The 23450-nt window shown below is 44.4% G+C and overlaps 2 protein-coding genes and 1 long non-coding RNA gene across 11 annotated transcripts in view; 1 reads left to right on the top strand and 2 right to left on the bottom strand.

Moving 5' to 3' along the window:
• Nucleotides 1–11569, top strand: part of ARHGEF33 (Rho guanine nucleotide exchange factor 33) — a 29629-nt gene extending 18060 nt beyond the window's left edge. For all 6 annotated transcript variants that reach the window (XM_051793002.1, XM_051792999.1, XM_051793001.1 and 3 more), the window contains 10 exons: nt 405–464; nt 1256–1468; nt 2103–2232; nt 2941–3073; nt 3865–3948; nt 4829–4912; nt 5681–5829; nt 6714–6872; nt 8972–9725; nt 11424–11569. In XM_051793002.1, coding sequence (XP_051648962.1) covers nt 405–464; nt 1256–1468; nt 2103–2232; nt 2941–3073; nt 3865–3948; nt 4829–4912; nt 5681–5829; nt 6714–6872; nt 8972–9725; nt 11424–11561 — 1904 coding nt within the window. In that variant the 3' untranslated portion in view covers nt 11562–11569. The remainder of the gene's footprint in view (nt 1–404; nt 465–1255; nt 1469–2102; nt 2233–2940; nt 3074–3864; nt 3949–4828; nt 4913–5680; nt 5830–6713; nt 6873–8971; nt 9726–11423) is intronic.
• On the bottom strand, nt 64–17925 carry LOC127473421 (uncharacterized). The gene is made up of 9 exons (XR_007905446.1): nt 15657–17925; nt 13885–14080; nt 10746–10909; nt 9486–9734; nt 8485–8575; nt 5723–5797; nt 592–728; nt 389–480; nt 64–265 (listed from the first exon to the last, which is right to left on the bottom strand). It is a non-coding gene; the product is annotated as an uncharacterized LOC127473421 (long non-coding RNA).
• A 2032-nt stretch (nt 17926–19957) lies between these two features.
• Nucleotides 19958–23450, bottom strand: part of SOS1 (SOS Ras/Rac guanine nucleotide exchange factor 1) — a 48390-nt gene continuing 44897 nt past the window's right edge. For all 4 annotated transcript variants that reach the window (XM_051792985.1, XM_051792988.1, XM_051792989.1 and 1 more), the window contains 2 exons: nt 22757–22875; nt 19958–21541 (listed from right to left, as the gene is read on the bottom strand). In XM_051792985.1, the coding sequence (XP_051648945.1) occupies nt 21038–21541; nt 22757–22875 (623 nt within the window). In that variant the 3' untranslated portion in view covers nt 19958–21037. The remainder of the gene's footprint in view (nt 21542–22756; nt 22876–23450) is intronic.

Here is a 23450-nt window from a genome sequence, read left to right as displayed (position 1 = left end):
ATAGGCAAATGCAGTGCCTTTCTCAGGAAAAAAATTCAGAAAAAGATCACTAAGTATTCCTCAGGTGCCAGCAGCACAAAAAGAGAGGTGCTCCCCTCAGCAGCACTGCTCTTGGATCTGTGCATACATCTCAGCACAGTGTCTCAGGATAGCAGCCTTGGTGCTGGCCCGGATTCAGGAGATGTTGCTTTGTGAACAGTCCCCAAAGCTCTCGCTTGCCTCCTCCAAGGAAAGGGATGCAGACTGGATCTTTGTTCCTATAGTGCTAGTGGCACAGAGACAGAATCAAATAGTTTCCATAGCAAAACTGTGAAGACTGGAGGGTTTAACCATACTGACAGGGCTTAGCAGGAGGAAGCCTGCTCTACAGCTGTCTTGTTAAATTTACCTTTGTTCTTCAACAGTGTCTGACACCAGGATCATGCCAATGGGAGAAGGAGGTGTGAAAGTCATAGCAGGTCCAGGTACGAAAATATTAAACTGTCAAAAAAGAGCAGGATAATGATTCAATTAGAGTGCTTGCTTTACTGCATTGAAGAAAGGCTTTCAGGGAACACATTTCACAGGGATGTCTTTCAATCTGCCACATACCTCCATTTTCATACTTGCAGCTGAGATGTGAGGACAAACCTGTGTCCCTGAAGTGTCCAATACCTGATGGTCAATGCCAAGGATTGATGTTTGGCAGGGAAAGCCTTTCTGCTGTTGATTTCTCAGATTCTAAGTGCCTTTGCAGAAAGCAAGAATAATGAGAGCACCATTTTGCTACTTGGCAAGAGATGGTCTTGCAGTGACAACACCCCGGTAGAACTGGTGAGCTGTTTATTCACCCACCAGCTTCCAGATTCCTTGTTAGACACATTGAGAATGGCATTTAAATCCAAATTATAACAATGCGTTCTACAATACCTGCCAATAAGCGTCATATTATCAAGTCCTGAAGCGTACCAAAACCCTGAAGGGCAACCATACTTGAAACATATGTTTTCTTCTTCTCTAACATATGTCTGACTTTGGACCTTATTTGGCCTGAAAATAAATGTTGGAAGAGCATGAACCTTGTTCTGCCAAAGTGCCACCGACTGCACTTCCTTTGTAAATTAACAGTACAAGGCCCCAGCCCCTGTGAAGCACAAAGAACACTTCAAACTCTCCTTCTGGTACTTCCACTGGATGAAAACACAGGTTAGCTCCCAGCTGTAGCATACTCTGTCTGCTGACATACCAGAGTCCATATCCCTGTTTGTTGTTGCAGGAGCAGCTATGGAGACAGATGACAGCCTCAAGCCTTCCTTGGCAACAGAAGGGCAGTCAAAAATGCATCTGCCATCAACAGTATGGAAGCAGCCCAAGGACACCAAGGACTGGGGAGATGAATACATTTCCAAAGAGCAACCGGAGAGAGGGAAAGACATGGGCCAAAGCAGATACAGCTCAGCAGACATCATATGTGAACCCTCTTTGGCTGGTAAGGACTAGAAAACTGGTTAGAGGGGCTCAAAGCTGTATCCATGTCTGGTGTGAGCTGGTTGGTAACCACAGTCTATGAAGGGAGATATACGGGCCAGTTTATCCTGCTAGGGGGGAATGTCTCAGGGCCTCACACTCCAAGACCTCTGGCCTTTGAATTTGTTGGTCTGTGTGACTGAGAGAAATCACTCTGTACCCAGGACAGCCATTCTCCTTTCCAAGATCTAGAGTACTGATGATATTGTGGCAGTGTAGTTGCTTAAGTGGGTGAAAAATACATTCTCATTCTGCAGGAAATTGGAGGGGAAACCCTGATATGAGTTGTTTTGCCTTTGATTGCTTGTTTTGTTATTCTTAGAAAAATTTGTTATTCATAGGGGAAAACACATTTGCTTTGGAGCTTTCTTAGCATGACTAGTGGCTCTAGTTGTGTCTGGGGCATGCTGTAGCATCAGGCTGGAATTTTACATTTTGGGGAAAGAAGACACACATTGTGTGTGTGACAAGACATTGATATAACTTTTAAAGAGTTTCTCCTTTCATGATTCAATGTCAGTTCACCAGTCTAACGTGAAGCTGTCCCTGAGGTCAGTACTTCCTTATTTTTAAACTTAACCATTATCTTCTGGAAGCCAAAAGGCAGAACATCGCTTTGGAGCTGCTGGAATCAGAAAGGAAGTATGTCATCAACCTTTCCCTAATCCTGAAGATCAAGGCCACGTTGCAAGGGCCAGATGTGAAAAGAAGCACCAAAGAGAGAAGGTATTTGATTTAGTGTGCTCTCTCTCTTTTGGGGAGTTTTATTCAGTCAATATTCTTTTTGCATCATCCTCTCACACATTTTTCTTTCATCCACAGAGATATCTTTGAACCCTTAGTTTATTTCTAGTTAAAAATTGGAGGCATTGGAAGGTTTTTGCAGCAGCTAAAGACTTTCCTACCTGTCCTTGCATTTTGTCCACCATCTTCATTCTGATTCTGGATGAAACCAACATGAAATGGCAGAAATGCAGTAGTATATTTTGACCAACTCTGCATCAATGGATTGTCTTGTTAAAGGGCCTGACAAATGAGACAACACACAAAGCTGGGGAGCTCTCAGTGGGAAGGCTCAGGGCCTGCTTCATTAGCCACAGCAGCACTGCCTTGGGCTTTTTAGTTCTGCAAATTCTGGTCAGCTACAGAATGCACTGGAAAGTCAGTTTAGGAAGCCTTCAGAACACTGTATTAATAACCAGCTGGAAAGGGTACTTGCATGTACATAGCAGCCAAAACAGGACCTCCTGATGCAGCCAGGACTCCAACAAAAGTAGTTAATAATACCTGTGCTATAGCAGCAATAATATGTGTAGCTAATAATACATGTGCAAGACTGTGCTGACCAAACATGAATGGTTCACTTCAGCAGTACAGGCTTATTAGGGCTGAGTTTTTGCTCTGTGTAACCAGTCTGAAATCGTCTCCCTTCAGTTTTTTCCCCAACTCTCTGCGGTTCCTGGTCCAGCAGCATGTGGATTTACTTCACGCTCTGCAGGAGCGAGTCCTGAGCTGGCCACGACAAGGGATCCTAGGAGACATCTTCCTGAAGTTAACAAATGATGAGGTATGTTAAAGACCTCTCCAGACTCCTCTGTTATGATGTTGTGTTGATGGCCCACAGATGGGCCAAAACATCTTGCAACAGAGGGGCTGTGCTGTGAAGCTGTGGCTCGGGTAAGGCCTTTCAGCAAGCCTCCTTTGAGCAGACTCCTGGTGCATGGTACCCCCTTTGCTGTAGTATTTGATTGTTCAGGGAGCCCCTGTGCCAGACACACCTGTGGGCCTGCAGCCTCACAGCACAGCTCTATAATCAGTGCATGAGACCTAGACTCGGTTGCAGGAGCCTTGACAGCTTGAATGTCTGTATTCTCACTAAGAGTGTGAAAAGGGAGTGTTTCTGATACTCCCCTTCCCCAGTACACTTTGCTCAGAGTTACAACAAGCAGGTGGGCAGGCCTCTTACGCTGTATGGTTTGTTGGATCTGCTTCTCAGGGTGGAGGTCTGCCCTGGTGAGCAGTGGGACCTCTCCAGCAAAAATGTGTAAAAACTCATCTGATGCTTTATAAATTTTTTAGAGTCTTAAATAAGAAAAGCTTCCTGCTGCCCAGCCTCTCTTCCCCTCCCCACCTGTTGTAAAGCTTCACACACTGTGCTCAACAGCTGAACACGTTTTATAAAACGGCCTTTCGTGAGAAGTTCTGAGCCCTGAAAGAGTCACACAGTTAGCAGCTCTCCTGCACTGATGACCTTCCAGGGGTGATGGTGGGGAATCAACAGTTTCTCATTCTGGCTGGTTCTATGACCAAAAAATCTCTCTTAAGTTTCTTTGTTCTTTCCTCTTTTTCTTTTGTAAGAATAATTTTCTGGACTACTATGTTGCTTACCTGAGGGACCTGCCAGAATGCATCTCTCTGATCCACGTGGTGATCCTGAAGGAGGTAAACTTCCTGCCTACTTCAAAGACATCTAATGACAACATGCAAGCCTGGATCTTTTCCCATTATGCCTGCCCATGATAGGACTCTTCTGCCAATCCACTTGTTCTGTTACCAAATGCCAGTTTCCTGAAAGTTGCCATGGCTGACACACACCTACAAGAGGCAGCTTTAACACTGTGTGTAACCCAACCTATTTTTCTGCTGGGACATGAAACAGTGTCTCAGATTAAGCCTCCCAAAAGCTTGCCTATGCATGTGCTATCCAGATCTTTTCCAAACAGTGTCTCCTGGAAAATGGAGGACTCATCCAAACAGAGAGAGCAAGAGTGAGGCTGTAAGTGCTTTATAGATAAGAGTCTTCACTGTTCAGCTTCAGGCGTTTGGCCTCACATACTTGATTATTGGTCTAAACTAGGAAAGTTAAATGTAAAAGTAGTTTTAAAGTGCAATAACTAAACCACACTAGCTTGCTTCCAAGACATTTTAATTTAGAAGTCAATCTCATCTTGTTCAATTCATTTGGGCCTCAGCTAAGAACATTCTGAACAACAGTGTATACCTGGCATTTCACTGAAACTTAACTAGTGCCCCTCAAACATACACCCCTGCTTAATTAGGCTGAGAGTCCCTCATAAATAATCTCCACCCTAAACAATTTCATCCTAGTATTTCTGGTGGAAGGAGTTGCAACTGTCCCTTCCACAAGCAAGATGAAGATGTGTCACAGTGTGCTGTCACACACAACTGCCACTTGACTGGTGTGCTCCTATGAACTCTTAAAACTACTTACAGCACAACTACTTATTAAACCACAGAACCATTTGGAAGCAGACATGTTTTATGGGTGGAAAAGACTCTTAAGTTGCTTTCTCTATTTCAGGTAGAAGAAGAAATCAAGTCTGATCTCTACATTCTGTTCTTCCATATAGTCCAGCGAATCCCTGAATACCTTATTCATCTACAGGTAAGGCCCCAGGATGGCAACTGTCTTGTTGAACTCTTATCACAGCAGATGACTTTTAATTCAGAGCCAGTATTTGAGCCTATACAGGTACAGGGCTTCTGGCAAACCCAGTGGGCTCTTTGAAAAAAAAAAAAAGTTGAAAGGGAAAGCCAGCTAGAAATAGCTCAATTTTCATAATTTTCACCTGGAGCTCGCTTATTTTTGCCAGTTTCTCCATTTGACCTGATAGAATAAGCTTTTGTCCTCTGGGAAGGCAAAAAGTCTGCTGCCTGCTGCTCTGGGAGAATGGGAGGATAGAGATGGGACACATCTCCTGTGAGCTCCAACCTAACAGCTATGCTCTTTGCTGAGTGCTCCACAGGTGTGTTAGCTGAGAGACTGAGAGGGCTCCTAGGGCCCAACAATCTTTCCTACAGAGAGATGGCTGATAAAAAGAGTTCTGGTTCACCGAATTGTACTGAAACATTTCAGGCAAGGCAAATGACACAGAAAGCAGGCCCCATAAAGCCAAGACATTGGTTTATTTATCCAAAGCTAAGCTTAACCAGTGCATCACCCACACATTCCATGTGGTTACTTGTGCATTTCCACTGGAGTAGCAGGAGGCAGGCCCCATCCAAGTCCCTCAGAAACTGATGCTGCCTGGAAAAGCTCCCAAAGGGCAGTGCCATGTGCACTCCAGAGCACTAATCCATGGTTCCAGTAGCACCTTCTACCAAGAAAGGGTTAGGACACCCTCCAAACAGCCTGCTCTCCTCTGTGCCTCAGAATGTCCTGAAGTTCACGGAGCAAGAGCATCCTGACTATTACCTGCTGCTGGTGTGTGTGCAGCGCCTCCGGGTTTTCATCTCACACTATAGTCTCCTCTTCCAATGCAATGAAGACCTGCTGATACAGAAGAGGAAAAAGCTGAAGAAGTAAGCACATCATCAGCTTATACTCCCTATCACGAGGGAGGGGAGGTGCGAGGGAATCCAGGCAGCAGGGGGTTTAGGCCCAGGCAAGATCAACAGGCACATTGCTCTGTTGAAATAAAACAGATCCTTTGTATAGGAGTGCTGGAGAAGGACTGCTATTGGCATTTGGCCTCCAAACTGATTTGGGGTGGGCCCTTCTGTCTAACTCTGAGAGAGAAAGGAAAATCACATTTAAATCCTTCTAAACATAGCAGCCATGTGTTTCATGGGATCAGCTGATTCCTTAAGCTGATGTCAAAGTCACTCCTCAGTAGAAAAACATACAGGGATTTAGCTGCTTTGGCAGCTCGAGGCCCTGGTGAAGGTGAATGTTTCCTTCATGGGCTAAGACTCCAAAAGAATAGGGTTACCTTATTTTACTGGGGGAAGGGGTGGGAGAAACAAAAGCCTCCCATAACCTGTTTGAGATGAACTATAATGTATGATCTATGAATGTAGATTCTCAAGTTGCAGTTCAGAACAATTTCTTGAAATCAAGACTTTTTACTCAAATTAAAATCTGGTTGCCTTTGCTCCTTGTGATGATTTACCTGGGAAGTAGGACAAGATCAAATTTCAAGGGAAGCTTTCAAATATGGAGGGTGGTAAAGGGCTGGAGCAGACTGCTGGGGAGGGACTGCTATCAGAAGAGGCATTAAGAACAGGACAGAAAGCAGGAGGCCCTGCTGACTGGAACAGACTAGGTGGAACAAGTTTTCCTTGGGGTGGGAAGAGGTGAACGGGAATATTAAGGTCCCTCCCAGTCCTGTTTTCTGTGATTCTACATGCTCGTGCTCATTCCCTGCCTTATTTCTTAGCCCGACGATGGATTTCTCCTCCCTCAGGTCATCCCTGGTGAAGCTGTACAAGGGTCTCACCTCCCAGTGTACAAGCCAGGAGGTTTCTCCAACACCCAGTGCAGCATCAATGCGGGACAGTGGGATCCACACTGAAGAGACAATACAATCATTCCCGGCAGCACCTTCCTCTGGCACAACAACCCCGTAAGCCTGTTGTTCTAGTAGGTGGCTTTCAAAGTAGGCTGAAAACTCTCCTCACCCATACCATGCAGTGACACCAGGCAGTTACAGGTTGTCATTTTCAAAACAACTCCCTGTACATAGATAGAGGGATTAAGGGCTGGCTCCTTCCTGCTATCCCCTACCATGTGGCTTACAAGCAGGAAATGTTTCAGAGCTCTACCCAAGGCTGTCAACGCTCTTGCTAGCTGCCTTAACAGCTAGCTGCCTAACAGGGAGAATATGAATTTGTGTAGGCCTGAGAGTGGTGTGCATAGTAACACTCTGCACTATTCACTGTGAACATTACAAGAGCTAGGAAACATGATGAAGGTCTCAGAGTAGGAAAAAAAATACTTTTCCACACAGCACATAATTGAATGATGGGACTCACTATCACAAGATACAAGTACAATATGGGTTCAAAAAGACATCAGACTAATTCAAGACAGAAACAGCTACTGGTAGGACCTGGCAATCTTCACAGAATCACAAAATATTCTGAGCTGGAAGGGGCCCACACGGATCCTCGAGTCCAGCTCCTGGCCCTGCACTGGACAGCCCCAAGAGTCACACCATGTGCCCGAGAGCATTGTTCAAAAGCTTATTGAACTCAGACAGGCTTGGTGCTGTGACCACCTCCCTGGGTCCAGTGTCCAACCACCCTCCGGGTAAAAAATCTTTTCCTAATATCCAACCTAGACCTCCCCTGACAACTTCAGGCCACTCCTTCAGGTCCTGTCACTGGTCACCAGAGAAGAGATTAGTGCCTGCCCCTCTACTTCCCCTCATGAAGAAGCTACAGACTGCAGTGGGGTCTCCCCTCAGTCTCCTCCAGGCTGACAGACCAAGTGACCTCAACTGCTCCTCATACAGCTTCCCCTTTGGCCATTTCCAGCTTATTGATAGGTGCCAACTGAGATGAGGACTAGAGAAGCACGCTAGACTTGCCTTTTTTCTTATGCAAACAATTTGTGGCTGTTGTGCTTCCTTACATCATTTGATACTAACAATAAGAGTTTGGCAACATCAGTCCAAGTCCCCCAGAAGTAGTAGTGTTATTACATCGGTCCTTAGCCTCCTTCTCACCAGATTGCCCAAGACAATCTCCCTCTCACAGACATCATGCTCCAGGCCCCCATCTTGGTAGCCTCAGCTGGCACTGCCCCCACATTCATCCTCAGCAGAGGACTCAACATGGGGCCTGGTGGGTCCTCATCAGTACTGAGCAGAAGTGGGGAAAATAACTCCCCAGGTACATCTGGCCATGCAGATATGGCAGTACAACTCAGGCTGGGTTTGCCTTGCCTGACATGAGAGCATGCTGTCAGTTCATCCTTACCCTGGCATTGGCTATAACACCGAGTTCATACCAGGGCTGCTGCTCTACCCAAATCTCCCAGCCTGGTCTGATGCATGGGGTTATCTTGTCCCAGATGCAGAACTCTGCATGTCTTGAACATCACAAGGTTCCCTCACTCCATTCATTATGACCCCAGAAACTGGCCATAGGACTTTCCTAACTATTGTTCTTTAAGGGCCATGGAGGTCATGCCCTGCACCTAGTACCTCATCCAACACAGCACTGCTGATTTACCTGGAACATGAGGAGGGTAGCAGACCTCCAAGTACTCCTGACACACTTCTGGGTACAGAGCCACTCTCCCCAAGAGAGAAATCCTGTCCACCTGAAAAGACAACCAGACCACAGGAAAGTAAGGCACAGCCCCTACATTACAGAAAGAGCAGGAAAATAAAAATCCAAAATGCAGATGAACAGGAAAGAGATGGAGCAGTTGGTTTCTCATCTCAGTTTCTATTAATTTCGTGCTGTAGAGTACAAAAGTCAGCCAAAGCTACTGGATAAACAGTTCTGTCTCTGCAAGTTTGCTCCTCCTAACCAGCCAGGCAATTTCTGTGAGTGACAGCTCTGTTACTATTCTCCAAGACAGGAAAATACCTTTGGGCCATAAATCAACACAATAGGGCTGGGTGAATGAAGGGGGGGGGGCTTGTCGTGCTGTCTTTGTCATCTTTAGTATTCCACTTCCGTCTGTTTTTTTGTTTTGTTTCTTATTTTTAAGGCATTTGATGCCTCAGATGAAGAAACCCCAGCCAACTGTGATTGAGAACATCCAGGCTGTAAAGCCCCCTGACTGGGAGATGGAAAGTAGAAAACATGAGAGGCCAGAGAACATCCTTGCATCCTCTCAGCTGACAGAGCAGGAACTGAAGGCTTTGACAGCCCCCTTACAATCCATCCCTGAAATGGAGTATGAAGCACCACCAGCTGATGCAGTGGGAAACACTGAGAGAGCCATCAGGACCTCCGTGGAGCTGCTGCAGGATGCGAGGAACTTTGCACCAAGCTACGAAGAATTTGACTACCCTGGGGAGGTTTTCACCATGCCAGGCCCCTATGAAGAAGACACCTTTCAAAACCTCGCTCTCTTTGATAATTGCTCTCCAGCCTCTTCCGAGTCCAGCTTAGATATTTGCTTCCTTAGGCCTGTTAACTTCACCTCAGAACCAGAGAGGACAGACCATGCCTTACAGCCATTGCCTAAGAGCTGCACTCCTGTGAGCAGCAGTACTTACAAGCGTGAGATGTTCCACAGCAAAGGCAAGCAGCTGAGCAGGTCTCTGAAGGAGCTGCCGAGGAGCGCTGAGGGTGTGAGCACCAGACTCTACAGCACACGGAGCAGCAGTGGAAGTCGTCTGCAGCAGAAGCAGGAGAGGAATGTTCAGCCTCACTTGATCTCAGCTTCATCTCGAAGCTCCCAAAGGAGCTACTTCCCCCCACAGAGAGGAGCGGGTGAAAAGCCGAGCTTTTTGGAAGTAAGGAGGCTAAAATAGGAGGAGAAAAAAATGGCACATGGTGGTGCAGCAGCAGGAGAAAGATCTGAGATACAGTTAGACTAGAACACACCAAAATAGCTTTCAAGTCCACACATTCAAAGTCCTCACCTGCATGTACATGCCCAAGGGAGGGACAAGACAGCTCCTTTTCAAACATGTCTTCCCCGGGGACAAGCAGGGGTTAAAGGTGCACAGCTGGCTGAGTGACAGCTACAACACCCTTCAGACCAGGTAGCCTCTTGTGTGTCTCCACCTGTCAGTGAGCTTCGCCCCCCACAAGTGAACGTTCTGATCAGGTCATAAAGTATGCACAAAGCTGTTTGAAATCCGTGCTACGGGTGGCACCCAGTTAAACAGGTGCCTTTCCACCTGCTGTGAGGAGTGCTGGGTAAGTGCTGGGTAAGTCATGCCGGTGTAAACCAGCATGACTTGGCCAAACTCAACCCATTTAACACCAGCAAGGATCTGGTCCACAGGTTTTGTTTCACCTGCATTTGTTGCATGGATTGTAGACCCATGCCAAAGTCTATGTGAGAACAGTCAGAACCCAGCAACCTTGTCCTTCAGATGGGACATGGCAAGCAGCACTCTAACCATTCAGGAACGCCAGGTCTTGGAGGAACAATGTTTCTGCAGTCTGCAGTGACAGTCCAAAGTCAGCTTTGAGCTGTTACACTCCAGGAAGCAGATGCCCTTCAATTCCTGGGGAAGAGGCCAAGGGTGCACAGCTAGTTCTGTCACTGTCGTGTGGAGAAACACCCTCCTGTTAAAACTAGGCAAGATACAGATGAGGCTGTAGATGCAGTTAATGATGGGAGGTAGGTTCTAACAGCCTGACTGAAAAGGCAACAAGGAAACATCAAAAGAAAAGGAAAAAACCCAAACCTATTGAGTAAAGGAGGTGGTGGATGGCTGAACAGAGGACACAAGGCAGAGGGGATAAGCCATGGGGACACAGGCCCCACAGAAACAGGAGCCTGTGAGCTCTTTGGCACTCACCTGCACAGAGCTCTGGCCCACAGCAGGGTGCAGATGTGGAGCTTGTCCAGAACTGCAGGATACGTTCTCCCTCACATAGCAAGGGAGGTCACCATGGCAGTGGTGGGTAGAATTGGAGAAAAGGGTCTTGTCCAGAGTCTTGCTGAGAGGAGCTTGGCACTCTCCTGAAAGAGGGAAAGATCTTTTAGAGGCACATTTACCAGAAGCTTTGTGTGCTAATGAAGCCTTCTGCCCCACAGATATAAATCCATGCAGCAGCAGAGCCAGCAGAAGAGTCTTTTACAACATATCACAGCTCAAGAAGCCTGAAGCCTCCCTGCCCTAGGGGAGAAAGGAGAGGGTGGGAAGTTTTTCCAACTGCCCAGGCTGGCTTGCTCCCTCACTGGCAAAAGGAGATAGTAAGCTCCCCCTAAACAAAAAGCTTAGCAAGAAAGGCTCCAGTTCCCTCTAACAAAGCTTATCCTTCTACTCCTCTGTCAGTGCCTCACCCTCAGAGCCAGCAACAAGCTCTCTGCAGAGGTACCAGTGTTCCTGAGGCCCAAGTGACCTGTTGTTTCCCAGCCTTGCCAGCACCTCCTCACTCACCAGGTCCCTCCTAGCACAGAGAGACAGAGAAAGAGAGAAGGGAACAAGAATGTGAGGTTGCAAATGCTGGTTAAATTGTCTTTTCCCTTTTAGGAGCTCCATGCAGAAGACAACACCAGGTTCTGCCAGAAGGATGACAATGAGCAAACATCCTTCAGCGACCACAACCCACGGCACGAGCCCAAAGGGGGTTTCCGGAGCTCCTTCCGCAAGCTCTTCAAAAAGAAATAAGCAGCCCCAAGAAAGGCAGGCCACAGCCTAAGCACAACAGTGCTTCCCCAGGTCCCCGAGGGTGGAGACAGACAGCAAGGCCCCAAGGTTCCCCTGACTAACACAGAGGGTGGAGGGGTGGGGGAGAGGAGACTGTCACAACTGCCTTACAAATGCATCCTGCTCTTTCTAGCACAGGGCAGGGCCAGGCTTTGGGTTGCAGTGGAGCTCAAACAGCATGTCCAAAAAGCACAGGAACTTGCTAGCTTTCATCCCTGCCTGACTTAACTTCCCTCAGTTTTGGAAAGCTTTGGCTGAATCCCACTATCTTCTCCTCCCCCTCATCCCTCAAAACCGCTTGATTTGCCATACATCTTTGCTCTTCCAAACTCATGCCAGGTCTTATTTGGGCTCACCCACAACAGAAGGGTTACCTTTGCAGCCCTGGCATCCTGGCCAGAAGTCTAAAATTCCCTTCTTTCCTCTACTTTCCCAAAAAACGTGCCATCGAAGATGTCTTCCAGGAGGCCAGCTCACATTACCTGGGTGGTTTGAGAAGGTCTAAGGAGCATCAGCTGAAGCACCTGAGTATTGAACTGCTTAATCAGCAACATCCTTTCTTTTGGACTTCAATCATTCCCCAAAATCCTCCTTCACCTTTTATGTGGCACCCTGTTTATTGAATTGCCTCCTGCTGTATGAATCTCTGCTCCTGCTGTCAGAATTGCCCATGTCTCCAGGCAGGTGATGCAAGCTGAGCCCAGGGATTGCCACAAGAGACAAAGACCTTATCCCCACTGTGGATCAATGCAGACACTGACAGAGTCAACCAGTGTCCTGGCTCCTGGTCTGTAACACATCTGAAATACACTTTGCTAATAATTCTTTGGCCTGACACCACCTTACAAGCCCAATCACGTGCAGCTTTGGAATGGTTCTTCCAGGTAAAAATTAAGGCTCTAGGGCAGAAAAGTCAATGGTGCACCATGTTCAAAGTCATAGTATCTCCTTCTTCTGCAAGGACAGAACAACAAGGCCACACACGTGCCACCCTCCTCGCATTTGGACATGAGAAACCCTCCGCAACTTTGATCTCTGCAGAAGACTGTAGCTTTTGTATGGAAACACAGCCCTCTGAAGCAACACCCATGTCACACCCCAGCAGCAAGGGCACCACTGGTGCAGTGGTGTTACCAGTGGAGTAGTACTGGTGAACTGTGGTGCTACCTGAAGCTGGGGCATTCTGAGGGCACTTTCAAGAGGAAATGTGGTTTTATCACCTTGTTTTGAAAAGCTTGGGACACTGGTTTGTCTTAAAGGACAGCTTCACCTTAAGAGGTTGTGAACTGTCTCTGTGGGGCCAACAGCAATGTCTTGGGGGAAATGTGCAAGGCTGTGAGATTAGGGGCTTGGGACTGTCAGCATCAGCACAAGGGTGACTGAATTTGGTGCCAAGAGAAGAGCACTCATCATGCTGCATGGCTCTCCTGGCAGTGGCAACAGCACAGGAAAGCCTCAGAGCAGGTTTGGATGCAGTGGCTAATACCCACCACAGATGCAGGGCCTAGAGCTCTCCCACAGTGTTGACTGACCTGCATTTACCACCTGCTTTTCCTCTTCTGGTGGAAGCAAAGAGGTGTGTGTGAAAAGGGCACCTAAGACAGACGAAATCCATCCTTTATTGCAATTAGAGTTTTCCCAACATTTCAAGAATGTGACCAAGGAAAACCCCAGAGATTAAAATGTTTTAGCTGGTGCCTGTCCCATAAATTTCAATGAAACTAAAAGTTAATTCTCCTCCTTACAAAGAGGAAAGAAGTATGATACTTTCCTCCCCTAGCTGTAGGAAACTACTCTGGGAAGATTTTTTTTTTTAATTTAAGGCTTTTAATGGCAAAAAACCCCACCCTTCCATTCTTTCCCTCTCCCTCACATCCTCATTAAATTACAAATTCTCTAGCCCTTTCCAGTCAGGATTGCTCCATGCTGACCAGCCACAGAATCACAAAGACAATTCCTAGGACTTGGCAGCTTTCAGTCAGACTGTGTAGGGCAGGATAGAAATACATTAAGAGCCAGATACTTGTAACTGAAGCATCAGCAAAGCCTGTTTGTTCTGCAAAAGATCAGTCATAGACAGAACTATTTGTTTGTCCATGGAACCAGAGTTGTACAATTAAGGACAAGTGTCCACTGTACTGCAGTGAGGCTGTCAAGGGCTCTGATGTTTGGTGTCTTTGGTCTCATATATGTAATGACACTTCTGTCCTTCATAGAACAAACCTGGTTTTCACACTTGCCAGGCAGATGCCAGGACAGAAACAGGACAAAGGAAAAAACCTACCTGCTGACATCTCCTGGGTGAGGAAATCCTTCCGAAGTGGCAGACCCTTGCTTGTAAAATGCATGTGGATTTTAGCTTCTGTTTTAGTGATTTAAGGCACAGTCAAAATTGATGGTTTTTTCTTTCTGATTCTGTATGAGTTCTCACTTCCAGTCCTATACTTATCATTTGCAATGTCCTTGTACCTGCTCAGAATCTGCAAATGTAAATAATGAATGAATGATGCTCACAACCACACACAAACACACAACCTCTTGCAGGATCTATTCCAAATTCACCTTTAGTGTACATGTGTGTTCTGGATTATTTTTCTTCCTGTGCCAAATAAATTTTGCTTTTAATTAACACTGTTGTCTCTTGCCCTGAATAAGCCGGAAGGCTGCATCCATTAAAAGAAACACTTGTTTCTCAGGTCCCTTTCTGAGGCAACATTAGTTAAAAAATCCTGTACCCTGACACACACAGTCATGCAAGAAGACTGTTTTCTACATGTGGTTCTAAGACTCTTATCCAGAACTCAGCTGAGTCACTCTCTAGGCTTCTGGTCAAGATCCTGTTGTTGGTGTAGCTGACTGTGACATTTCTTCATCTCCTTCCTCCATCTCCTTTACTCCCTTCTGCTGCTTCTGTTGCAGACACATGAACTTCCACAAAAAAATCCTGTAAGTCTCCTCCAGTGCCATATCCACCACTCTAACTTCACCTATCCAACTCTGTAAAAGATCTTAGTATCTTCCTGTATATCACAAACATCTGCCACAGACCAAGTTTTTTTAAAAAATTTAATTCCAGTTCTGACTATTAATACTATCTTACTTTTGTCACATTCTCAGCAGGGCCAAAACAATGACATCACAAACAGGGACAACTCAGCCCACAATCCTTACACCTCCCCATGCCACACAGCATCTGCAGCATTCCTCCTGCTGCTCGGTAGCACTCTGCAGCGTTTTGTCCTCTTTGAGGATAGTGGTCTCAGAGATCCGAGTGTGCCAGCAGAGGTTTGACTCTACAGTCAAAAGCAGTTTTACCCCTGTGAAAATCTGATGGGTTCTTTGCTCCTCTCATATCAGCAGGCTGCTGGGGAACTGCCAGTGCCTTAGACAGTCCCTGACAGGACATTCTGTCATCCTGACCGCGACTCTTCCAGATCACCTCTCCATGGCTACACTCCCTGCTTAAGTTAGCCACCCTAGACTCTCCTCAGATTATTGTGCTGGTCAAATGTATCCTCTCACCACTTCATTCCTCTAAGCCAGCGTAACTGAGGCTGCTTCTAAGTTTATATAATTTAGGCACTTTCTCCCACTTTTCTTCTCCAGAGTTGTAATGTATTCCGGCTTCCTCTACAGGTTCTTAAGAGTGGTTTCACCTCAGTACAAGTCCTGTACATGTACAAATAAAAATATTCCTTGGTAAGGGCCACAACCACAACAGATTCCAAGGAATCTGGATGTTTTTTCCAAATTCCACATGAAGTTGTCAGGGCTGAGGTCTAAACAGAGGAGAAGCTAGGAGTGCCTTTGGCCACTGTTTGGTTTTGTGGAGTGGATTAGATGGATTAGTTGATTAGTTCTACTTGTGGATGATTTTCACTTATTCACTCAGTTCTTTGAAAGCAGATGTTTCACATGTGGCCAGGTACAAGATATTAAGCATGATGTCCCTTTATTTGCTGTGATCTGATTGAACAATGAGACGAGATGTAGGCTCTTAGAGGAAATCACCTCCCTAAAAAATTCATACAGTAAAATTCAAGAGACAGTATTTACCCATAGGGTGCAAATCCTTTGACACAGTAAAGTTGTAACAGAAAGCTGCTGAGCTGGAGTAACACCTACAATGAACAATCCTGGAGTAGAGAACAACACAGTTAGAAGATGCTATTTTATGTCTCCTACTGTATGTAGACATTCCTTACTTGTCTTCTGCTTCATATGGCTCCTCTGCTTACAAACTGCTGCATTTTTTTAGTATTTTACTATCCCGAGCAAAACCTACCCCTGTAGCAGACTCACAACTGTCCTTAATATAAAGCACCCAGTACTTAAGCCTAAGGAAGCCAGACTCAGACCACAATAATCTAAGTGTACACTTCTGGGATACGTAAGGCTTTTCTTTTTTTTTAAATTAGCTTTAGAACATATCTTTTAATGTCAAAAGGTAACAGTCACTACTAAATTTTCACTCAAATGCAATCTGAATATCACAGCATACAAAGATCACCTACAGATGGTTACATACACGGATCATCAGACACACCAGCTACAGATTACCACTTCTTTTTCTCTGTTTTTTCTTTCATTCATTTGGGCTTTTTTTTCCTTGTTTTTCTTTTTTTTTTAATAATCGGATGACAAAACTTTTAACATTTACTCATTTTGGTAAGTAACCATGGCATCAGATAAAGGCAGATGGAACAAACTTATTGAAACCTAAGATTTATTCTTCTCAGAAACAAAAAAAGGCTCATTTCAAATTAGATTCAACAGTTTTGTCCAAAGCAATTCCAGTAACATGTGACCTTTGTTTACTCTTCTCTTTAAAAATATTATGGATGTTCTGCACATTTGGCAGCTCAATTGTCATGCATCCGGCAAATGGGTTTTTATTTTATTTTTCCCTTACAACTTTTCAGCCACCCAGTAAAGGATTTCACATTTGTTGGCTAGAAAGTAAAAAAAAAAAAAAAACAAAAAACCCCCCAAAAAACAAAACAAAACTTACTCTTTACTTTGTTTCCCTTATAACACACTATTTTCCACTGAATGCAAAAGGTAAATTTGCTCAGAGCTGACAGAAAAATGCATTTAAGTGTGGTTTGTTTTTTTTAATGGAAAACAAGGAATGGAATTTTCAAAGTAAGTTAAAAGCACTTTTCTCTCCACACCTCTGTTGGGCCACAGGTTTCTCTCCTGAAGAAAGGCTTCACCTATGCATCACCCAGGTTTAGAAATGACAATTTAACAATTTTTTCCATGAAGCACAATAATCTACTACCTTCAACAGTGGTACCTCCAGTGATATTAACAAGCTTGATTCAGGCCAATTAAACAGAAAATCTAATTTAAAATACACACAAAAGAAAAATCATTAAATATCCCACAATGTCAATCTATAACTTGAAGGATCTAAATCCAGTGTATTAGCATGCTCTTACTGAGACAGACCTCTGATTTAAGAGAGGCATATTAGATAAACAGGTTAGTCACCACTGGAAATGGTTTCTTGAAGATAGAGCACTGAAATGCTTCCATGATATCAACCCTGAAGCAGGATAATGTTCTCCCTTATCAGACAGTTATAGACAAATTCAATGGCTGCTGAATGCCATGACAACAGCATGTACCTTGGGGTCAACCAGGCGGCACAACAGTTGACTTTCCATTAGAGCACACTGAAAGAAGCAAATGCATGGCACTTGCAAAATCACCACAGAATCACAACAGGTTGGGTTGGAAGGGATCTTTAAAGGCCATCTAGTCCAAACCCCCTGCAATGAGCAGGGACATCTTCAGCTAGAGCTGGCTGCTCAGAGCCCTGTCCAGTCTGACCTTGAATGTTGCCAGGGATGGGGCATCCATCACCTCTCTGGGCAATCTGTGCCAGTGGTTCGCCACACTCATTGTAAAACACTTGTTCCTTATATTTTGTCTGAATCTACCCTCTTTTAGTTTAAAACCATTACTCTCTGTCCTACTGCAAGGGGCCCTATTAAAAAGTTTGTCCCCATCTTTCTTAAAAGCCCCCTTTGAGTACTGAAAGATCACAATAAGGTCTCCCCAGAGCCTTCTCCAGACTGAACAACCTCAGCTTTCTCAGCCTTTCCTCATAGGAGAGGTGTTCCAGCCCTATGATCAACTTAAGTGTCCCTCCTCTGGACCTGCTACAACAGGTCGATATCCTTCCTGTGCTGAGGCCCCCAGAGATGGATGCATCTCTGCATCCACCCCAGGTGGGGTCTCACCAGAGCGGAGTAGAGGGGTAGAATCATTTCTTCAACCTGCTGCCCCCACTGCTTTGGATACAGCCCAGGATACCTTTGGCACATTGCCGGGTCATGTTGAGTGTCTCGACAACCAACACTCCCAAGTCCTGCTCCCCAGGGCTGCTCTCAACCCCTTCCATCTCCCACTGTTCTGAAACCAGTGGTTTACCCCAGTCCAGGTGAAGGACCTTGCACCTGGAATCCTAGAACTTCCAAATTCCCATAGGGCTTTTCTGAGCTAAGACACCACCATGACACTCTGAAAGACAATGAACAAACCCAGGTTATGCTCCACTGTTGCACTAGACTATATACAACATAGAAACCTGGAGGTGAAACAGCACAAATTTTAAAGTTCCACACCTGTAAAGTTCTGCTGACCATTATAACCCTGCCTACACAGTTTGCAATTGTTTAGACTGTGTTTTAGCCATACAGCAGCCCTCTAGAGTAATACAGCAACGCTCCTAGCCTCCACACAAGCATGTTTCATTGTCCAGGCCATACGAGATCATCCCAGACCACACCAGATCATCCAGGGTCATTTTACCAAGGAGACAAGATAGCATCATTAAAATGATTTAATTTTCTATGTGAAAAGTGTTGTCACTAATGCAACTATGGTCCAAATAAGAAGTCATTCCAGACTAAAGATTATTAACACAAAGCTGTTATTACATAAACCAGTGGCTTAGCAGTTGTACTCAAAACTCCTGTTCTAAATGCAACAGGTTTGATTCCCACCCTGTTTTTCCTGTTTGCAGCCGAGTCAAACACCATGGTTTGTGTACTGTAGGACTGACTCATTCTGCTGAGATCCAACAAATGTCTACATTAGGCTCTTGCCATTGTCACCTGTTGTCCGGGTACCTCGCCAGTAAAACTCCTTTTATCCTCAACCACAAATATGAAATGGCATTCCCCATTTCACACAGGAAAACAGAGACCTACTGACATTTAAGAAATCTGATTAGCAGGACCCATGTGAGGTCTAACTGAGCAACCTAACCAATGGGTCATTCCTTCAGCCTGGTCTGCCTTGGCTGCACAAGAGCAGACAAGAATGTGCCAAAGAAGAAATACAGATCAAAAAGTCTAAATTTAAGGAGTTTTCCTGGTAATCTACTGATAAGCTAATAGTTTAGATAACACTGCCAACAGTATGTTTATCATGGTGTTTATATCCAAAGAACTGATAACCTAAACTATACCTTCTGTGGCTGGAGAGTTTTTACAAAGCTACCATATAATGTTCTCCTCTGAAGCCAAGGTTTTGTGATCTTTACCTTTTTTTCTTTTGCCAGAAAAAGAGTTTCAAAACAAAATTGGGAAAGACACCAAGGAAACTGACAGTTTCGAGGTTTGACTATGGTGAAAACTGTCATTCTTGTTGAAATCAGAATGCTTTCTGAAATGTTATGACCACACTAAAGGATCAAAGGGCCCTGATCAATGGCATTGCTGAAAGCATTAAAAAAGGTGATTTCCATCATCATTCAATTAATACCATCTTTAACTGACACAGCTTTCCAGGACAATGAAATGTGTTTTTCTTCCAAAGAGGAAATGTGAGAGAATTCTACTTTGTCCCATGAGCCATATTAACTGAAGAAGAGATACTTTATGCCTCACATACTTACTGTAGAGGGGATTACAGAGCTTCTTTTCTTCAATAACTGCCATCCATTACTGTCCCAGTACTGTCTGGAGTTGAAGAGCAGCACACAGGTTTATGGATAATCCATGCCAGAATACTTATTACATACACGTTCTGTCATGTGTATTTTGGACACAGAAAGCTACTGCAAAGATTAATCTAAGTTTGATTTTTTCTAATATGGGTCATACAGGAGGTGTGAGACATTTTATAAAGTATAATAATTCTGTTTGGGAGTAACCCAGTTTCTCAAACATTACTTAATTATTACTTTGTAACATGCCAAAACCAACCTTTCTTTGGACTTGTTACTAAAATACATACATTGAACTAGGAAAAATATGTACCACAACATGGGCTTTTATCCCCTTCGGTGCTTAACTGAAAAACTAAGTTGAACATTTGTCCATGTAATAATTTAACATATGTCAGCCAAACATATCTTTATTTCAATTAAATTAAAAACAATCTGCAAGTATATTTATGCAACATTCACTATATACACACGATTTATGCAACTGCAAGGCAATTCTATGTATGCTGATTAATCTATTGTTAGTAAAACATGACAACAGCTATGGAAGTTGACAAGTGACTGTTTTCATGGCATGACTGAAAAAGAATAGCTACTAGCCATGAAATGGATTATCAGTAAACCTTAAAAAGAACATGACATAACCTAGCAGAGATTAACAGTCTTCTAAATGTAGTAGTATATTTGCTTCAGATGATAGTGCTGCTTTTAAAAAAAAGTTTGCTGCCACCTTAATGATGTAAGACTTTAATCTGCTCTATCTAAAGAAAGTAATAATTAGACATTATGCTTCCTGGCAAAAATTTATTTTTGAACTGGCACCACAGTATTTCAGAAAATAATAATAAAGTACCTCTTTGGTGAAGCCTAGGTACCCCCTACTACTCATTGTAACAACTTGTAAACAGAACCGCAATACAGTGCTTTGCCTTAATTCTAGCTCGGTTAGGTACCACAGATCTTCCTCACAGTCCTCACAACTTTAGGAAGGTATTTTAAAGCAGGGAGTAAGTAAAGCAAAGGAAAATTAAGAAGGATATAAAGTTCCCTGTTTGAGATTTAAAAAAAGTGCATAATGTTTTCATTCCAAAAACTGTGCCACTGTATGGTACTGATGGATACAAGACTGTTTTCCTTCCTGTACTGGACATTATTGATCATTACACAAACACAGTCTCTGCTCATTGGCCAAAGAAGTCTCTCAAGCCTGTTTTCTGGTACAATCAATCAGTTGTCCAATTACTTTTAGAACAATGTCCTGCATACTTAAACAAGAACAGCAAGTTAACCAGGTTTTCCACTAGAAAGTCTGTTTTTGTAATTCCATTTCTGTACACTACATTTCCAATGTATTGGAGAGTTTTTAGTGTTTGGCATACACATCCCAACTCCTTGACACCACCAGGTTCAGTGCATCCATTGCCAGCAACAGACATAGCACCAGGAAAACGCAACTCCCAGCGCGAGGGATAGTTCAGGAGGAGTGGGCATTCTCCAGCAATGGTGGTCCATCCCGATGCATTGATGGGTGTGTGTGCTCCCTTTTGTAAGTTTTTGGAGGAAGCTTTGGGATATGTTGAGAAGTGCTTTGTCGTGGAGGAACAGGTGGTCCAGCAACAGAAGGGAGGTCCACATCCTGTGGTATCAAAGGTGGTGATGGAAGATGCCTCCGTGCTACATGTGGAGAAGGTGTCTGAGGGGGAGGGGAAGTAAACGGAGATGGACTGTTTGGGAAAAAGGTGTTACCAAGTTCGCTTTTTCTCCCCAGTGGTGGAGGTTGGAGGTGTAGTGGTGAGCTAGAGAAAACATCTGGAGTTCGCACAGGTTCTCGTGGTGGTAACTCAGGAGGGTTTACAGTGGTAACACAAGAGTCAGAGATGCAGGTCCGATCAGGCACTGAGTACCTTGGTGAATACACTTTAGAGGTTGGTTGCCTAGGAGGGATTGCTGGTGGGTTGTCCAGGTTTGCAGAAGTAATCTGAGATACACAAACATTTCATTCAATAAAATTCTAGAGTGGCAGCAAAGAACAGGACCCTGCTGTGACACAGAAGCAGAGTTCCCACACTGTGGATTGCTCTTAGCAAGGGTGCATCAATACATGAGTTAACAGCCAAGGATGGAAGGAATGAAGATGCACAGAGAGGGACAAAAGCAAGGCAAAGAATGGTCAAAGCAACAATTTCCATGCTAATTCCAGGTCTGCTTGCTGGGGAGGTGTGGGTATCTTCCACCACCTCCCCAACAACAAGCAGTTGGGGTAGGGTAAACACACCAGATATTTCTTCAAGAAAATGAGGAAAGGGGAGAGGCTGATAATGCTGAAGAGGGAAAGAATAAACTATGCTCAGAAGATGGAATTAAGTAGTCAGAATTATGGAAGTAAACAGTTCCCAAGCTGCAGACCACAGAGACAGGGTAACTGGTCCCCAACAACCTATCAGGTATGTCTTCAATTACACTTTGGTAGGAACATGATGCATTAAATTCTGCCAACTGACTGCACAGTCACCTGCAGTCTGAAAACTTGCTGAAGAGCCATATACAAGCCCTCTTCAAAGAAATATGTGTTCCGAAATAATTTTGAGTGGGATTTTCAAATCTGAAGTCACAAACTAGCTCACACTGAAATCAAGAGAAATTTGACGCTGTCTGCAACAAAGGCTGGATCAGATGCCAACAGCCAGACAAATGCAAGTGGAAAACGTAGCAATGGCTTAAGGAGGCAGGCAGACAGGATAGGTAAATAGGAAGAGAAAGCAAGGCACTTGAGCACCACAGCATCAGGGTCAAATATTCTGAAGAAACTTTTCAGAGGACTGAATTGTGTACATCACTTTCCATTATTACTGTTTTCCTCAGTTCTTCACCCCCATTCATCCATCCTAAAATGATACTCTGGAACAATTATGGCAGATAGAAACACCTGCCTGAAGCCTCAAGTTACAGGGCCTGAGCACAGCACATCAGTAGATGAGACATTTCTAACCCTAAAGTTAGGTCTCATCTGTTTTCATCTGTTTGAGATCAAGACATAATGAGGCAGAGCTGTGAAGGCTTGAAATACATGGCTGCTTATTCTTTCACATACAGTTCTTCAAAAATAAATGTGTATCTACCTTTAAGAGTTACCTTCTATCACACCCTGCCCTCTGCTCCCGGAAGACAAATAACCTTTTTTCTCCATACTTACTTTTGATGGGGAGGATTCAGCTGGGGCAGATTCTGGTCTTCTTCGTGGAGGAACTGGAGGAGGGACAGGAGCATCATCTGAATTTTTGGTAAAGTTTATGGATGACACAGAAGCAGATCCTAGTGGACATTAAAAAAAATGTCGATAATGATGAACTTTTATTTGACTTAATATATTTTCTTTATTGCTGCCAATAAAGGTGTCATAAATAATAAAGCACTTGCTCATAAAAAGCATCATGAATCAAAAAGGTGTTAAATAAAGACCACGAAACAAGCCTCTAACTTGCAGCTTCCAGATAAACTCCTTTTGTGAGCTGCAAACATCTGATGGCTGTGGCCATCAGTTCCCGAACATTCTTAAGTAATCCTCGAGACCAAAACCACACCACAAACTCGTTCTTATACCACAACAGCACTAAAACAACATCCTGAACCTGCAGTCAATGAGCCAACCCCACAATGAAGAAACGTCTTCTCAAGAGGTATTCCAGAGACCTGGCTTGGAACTCAACAATGCCATTGCTCTGCTAAGCAACCTCTGCTTTTAGCAAGTCATTTCACCTCCTTGTGGCAATCAGCTGAACACAGGACTGACCTTTGAAAGCCCTCATACATGAAAGGAGGCTATATCCATTATTAATTACTGAGGGCACACCATAAAATATGAGCTTCCTTGTATGTCGGTGAAGACA

The sequence above is a fragment of the Manacus candei genome, unplaced genomic scaffold, assembly GCF_025592945.1.
Source record: "Manacus candei isolate 608988 ecotype Guabito, Panama unplaced genomic scaffold, ASM2559294v1 h1tg000035l, whole genome shotgun sequence".
In the NCBI taxonomy this organism is placed as follows: domain Eukaryota; kingdom Metazoa; phylum Chordata; class Aves; order Passeriformes; family Pipridae; genus Manacus; species Manacus candei.
Note: the sequence above shows the minus strand (reverse complement) of the source record. Positions and strands in the feature narration are given on the sequence as shown.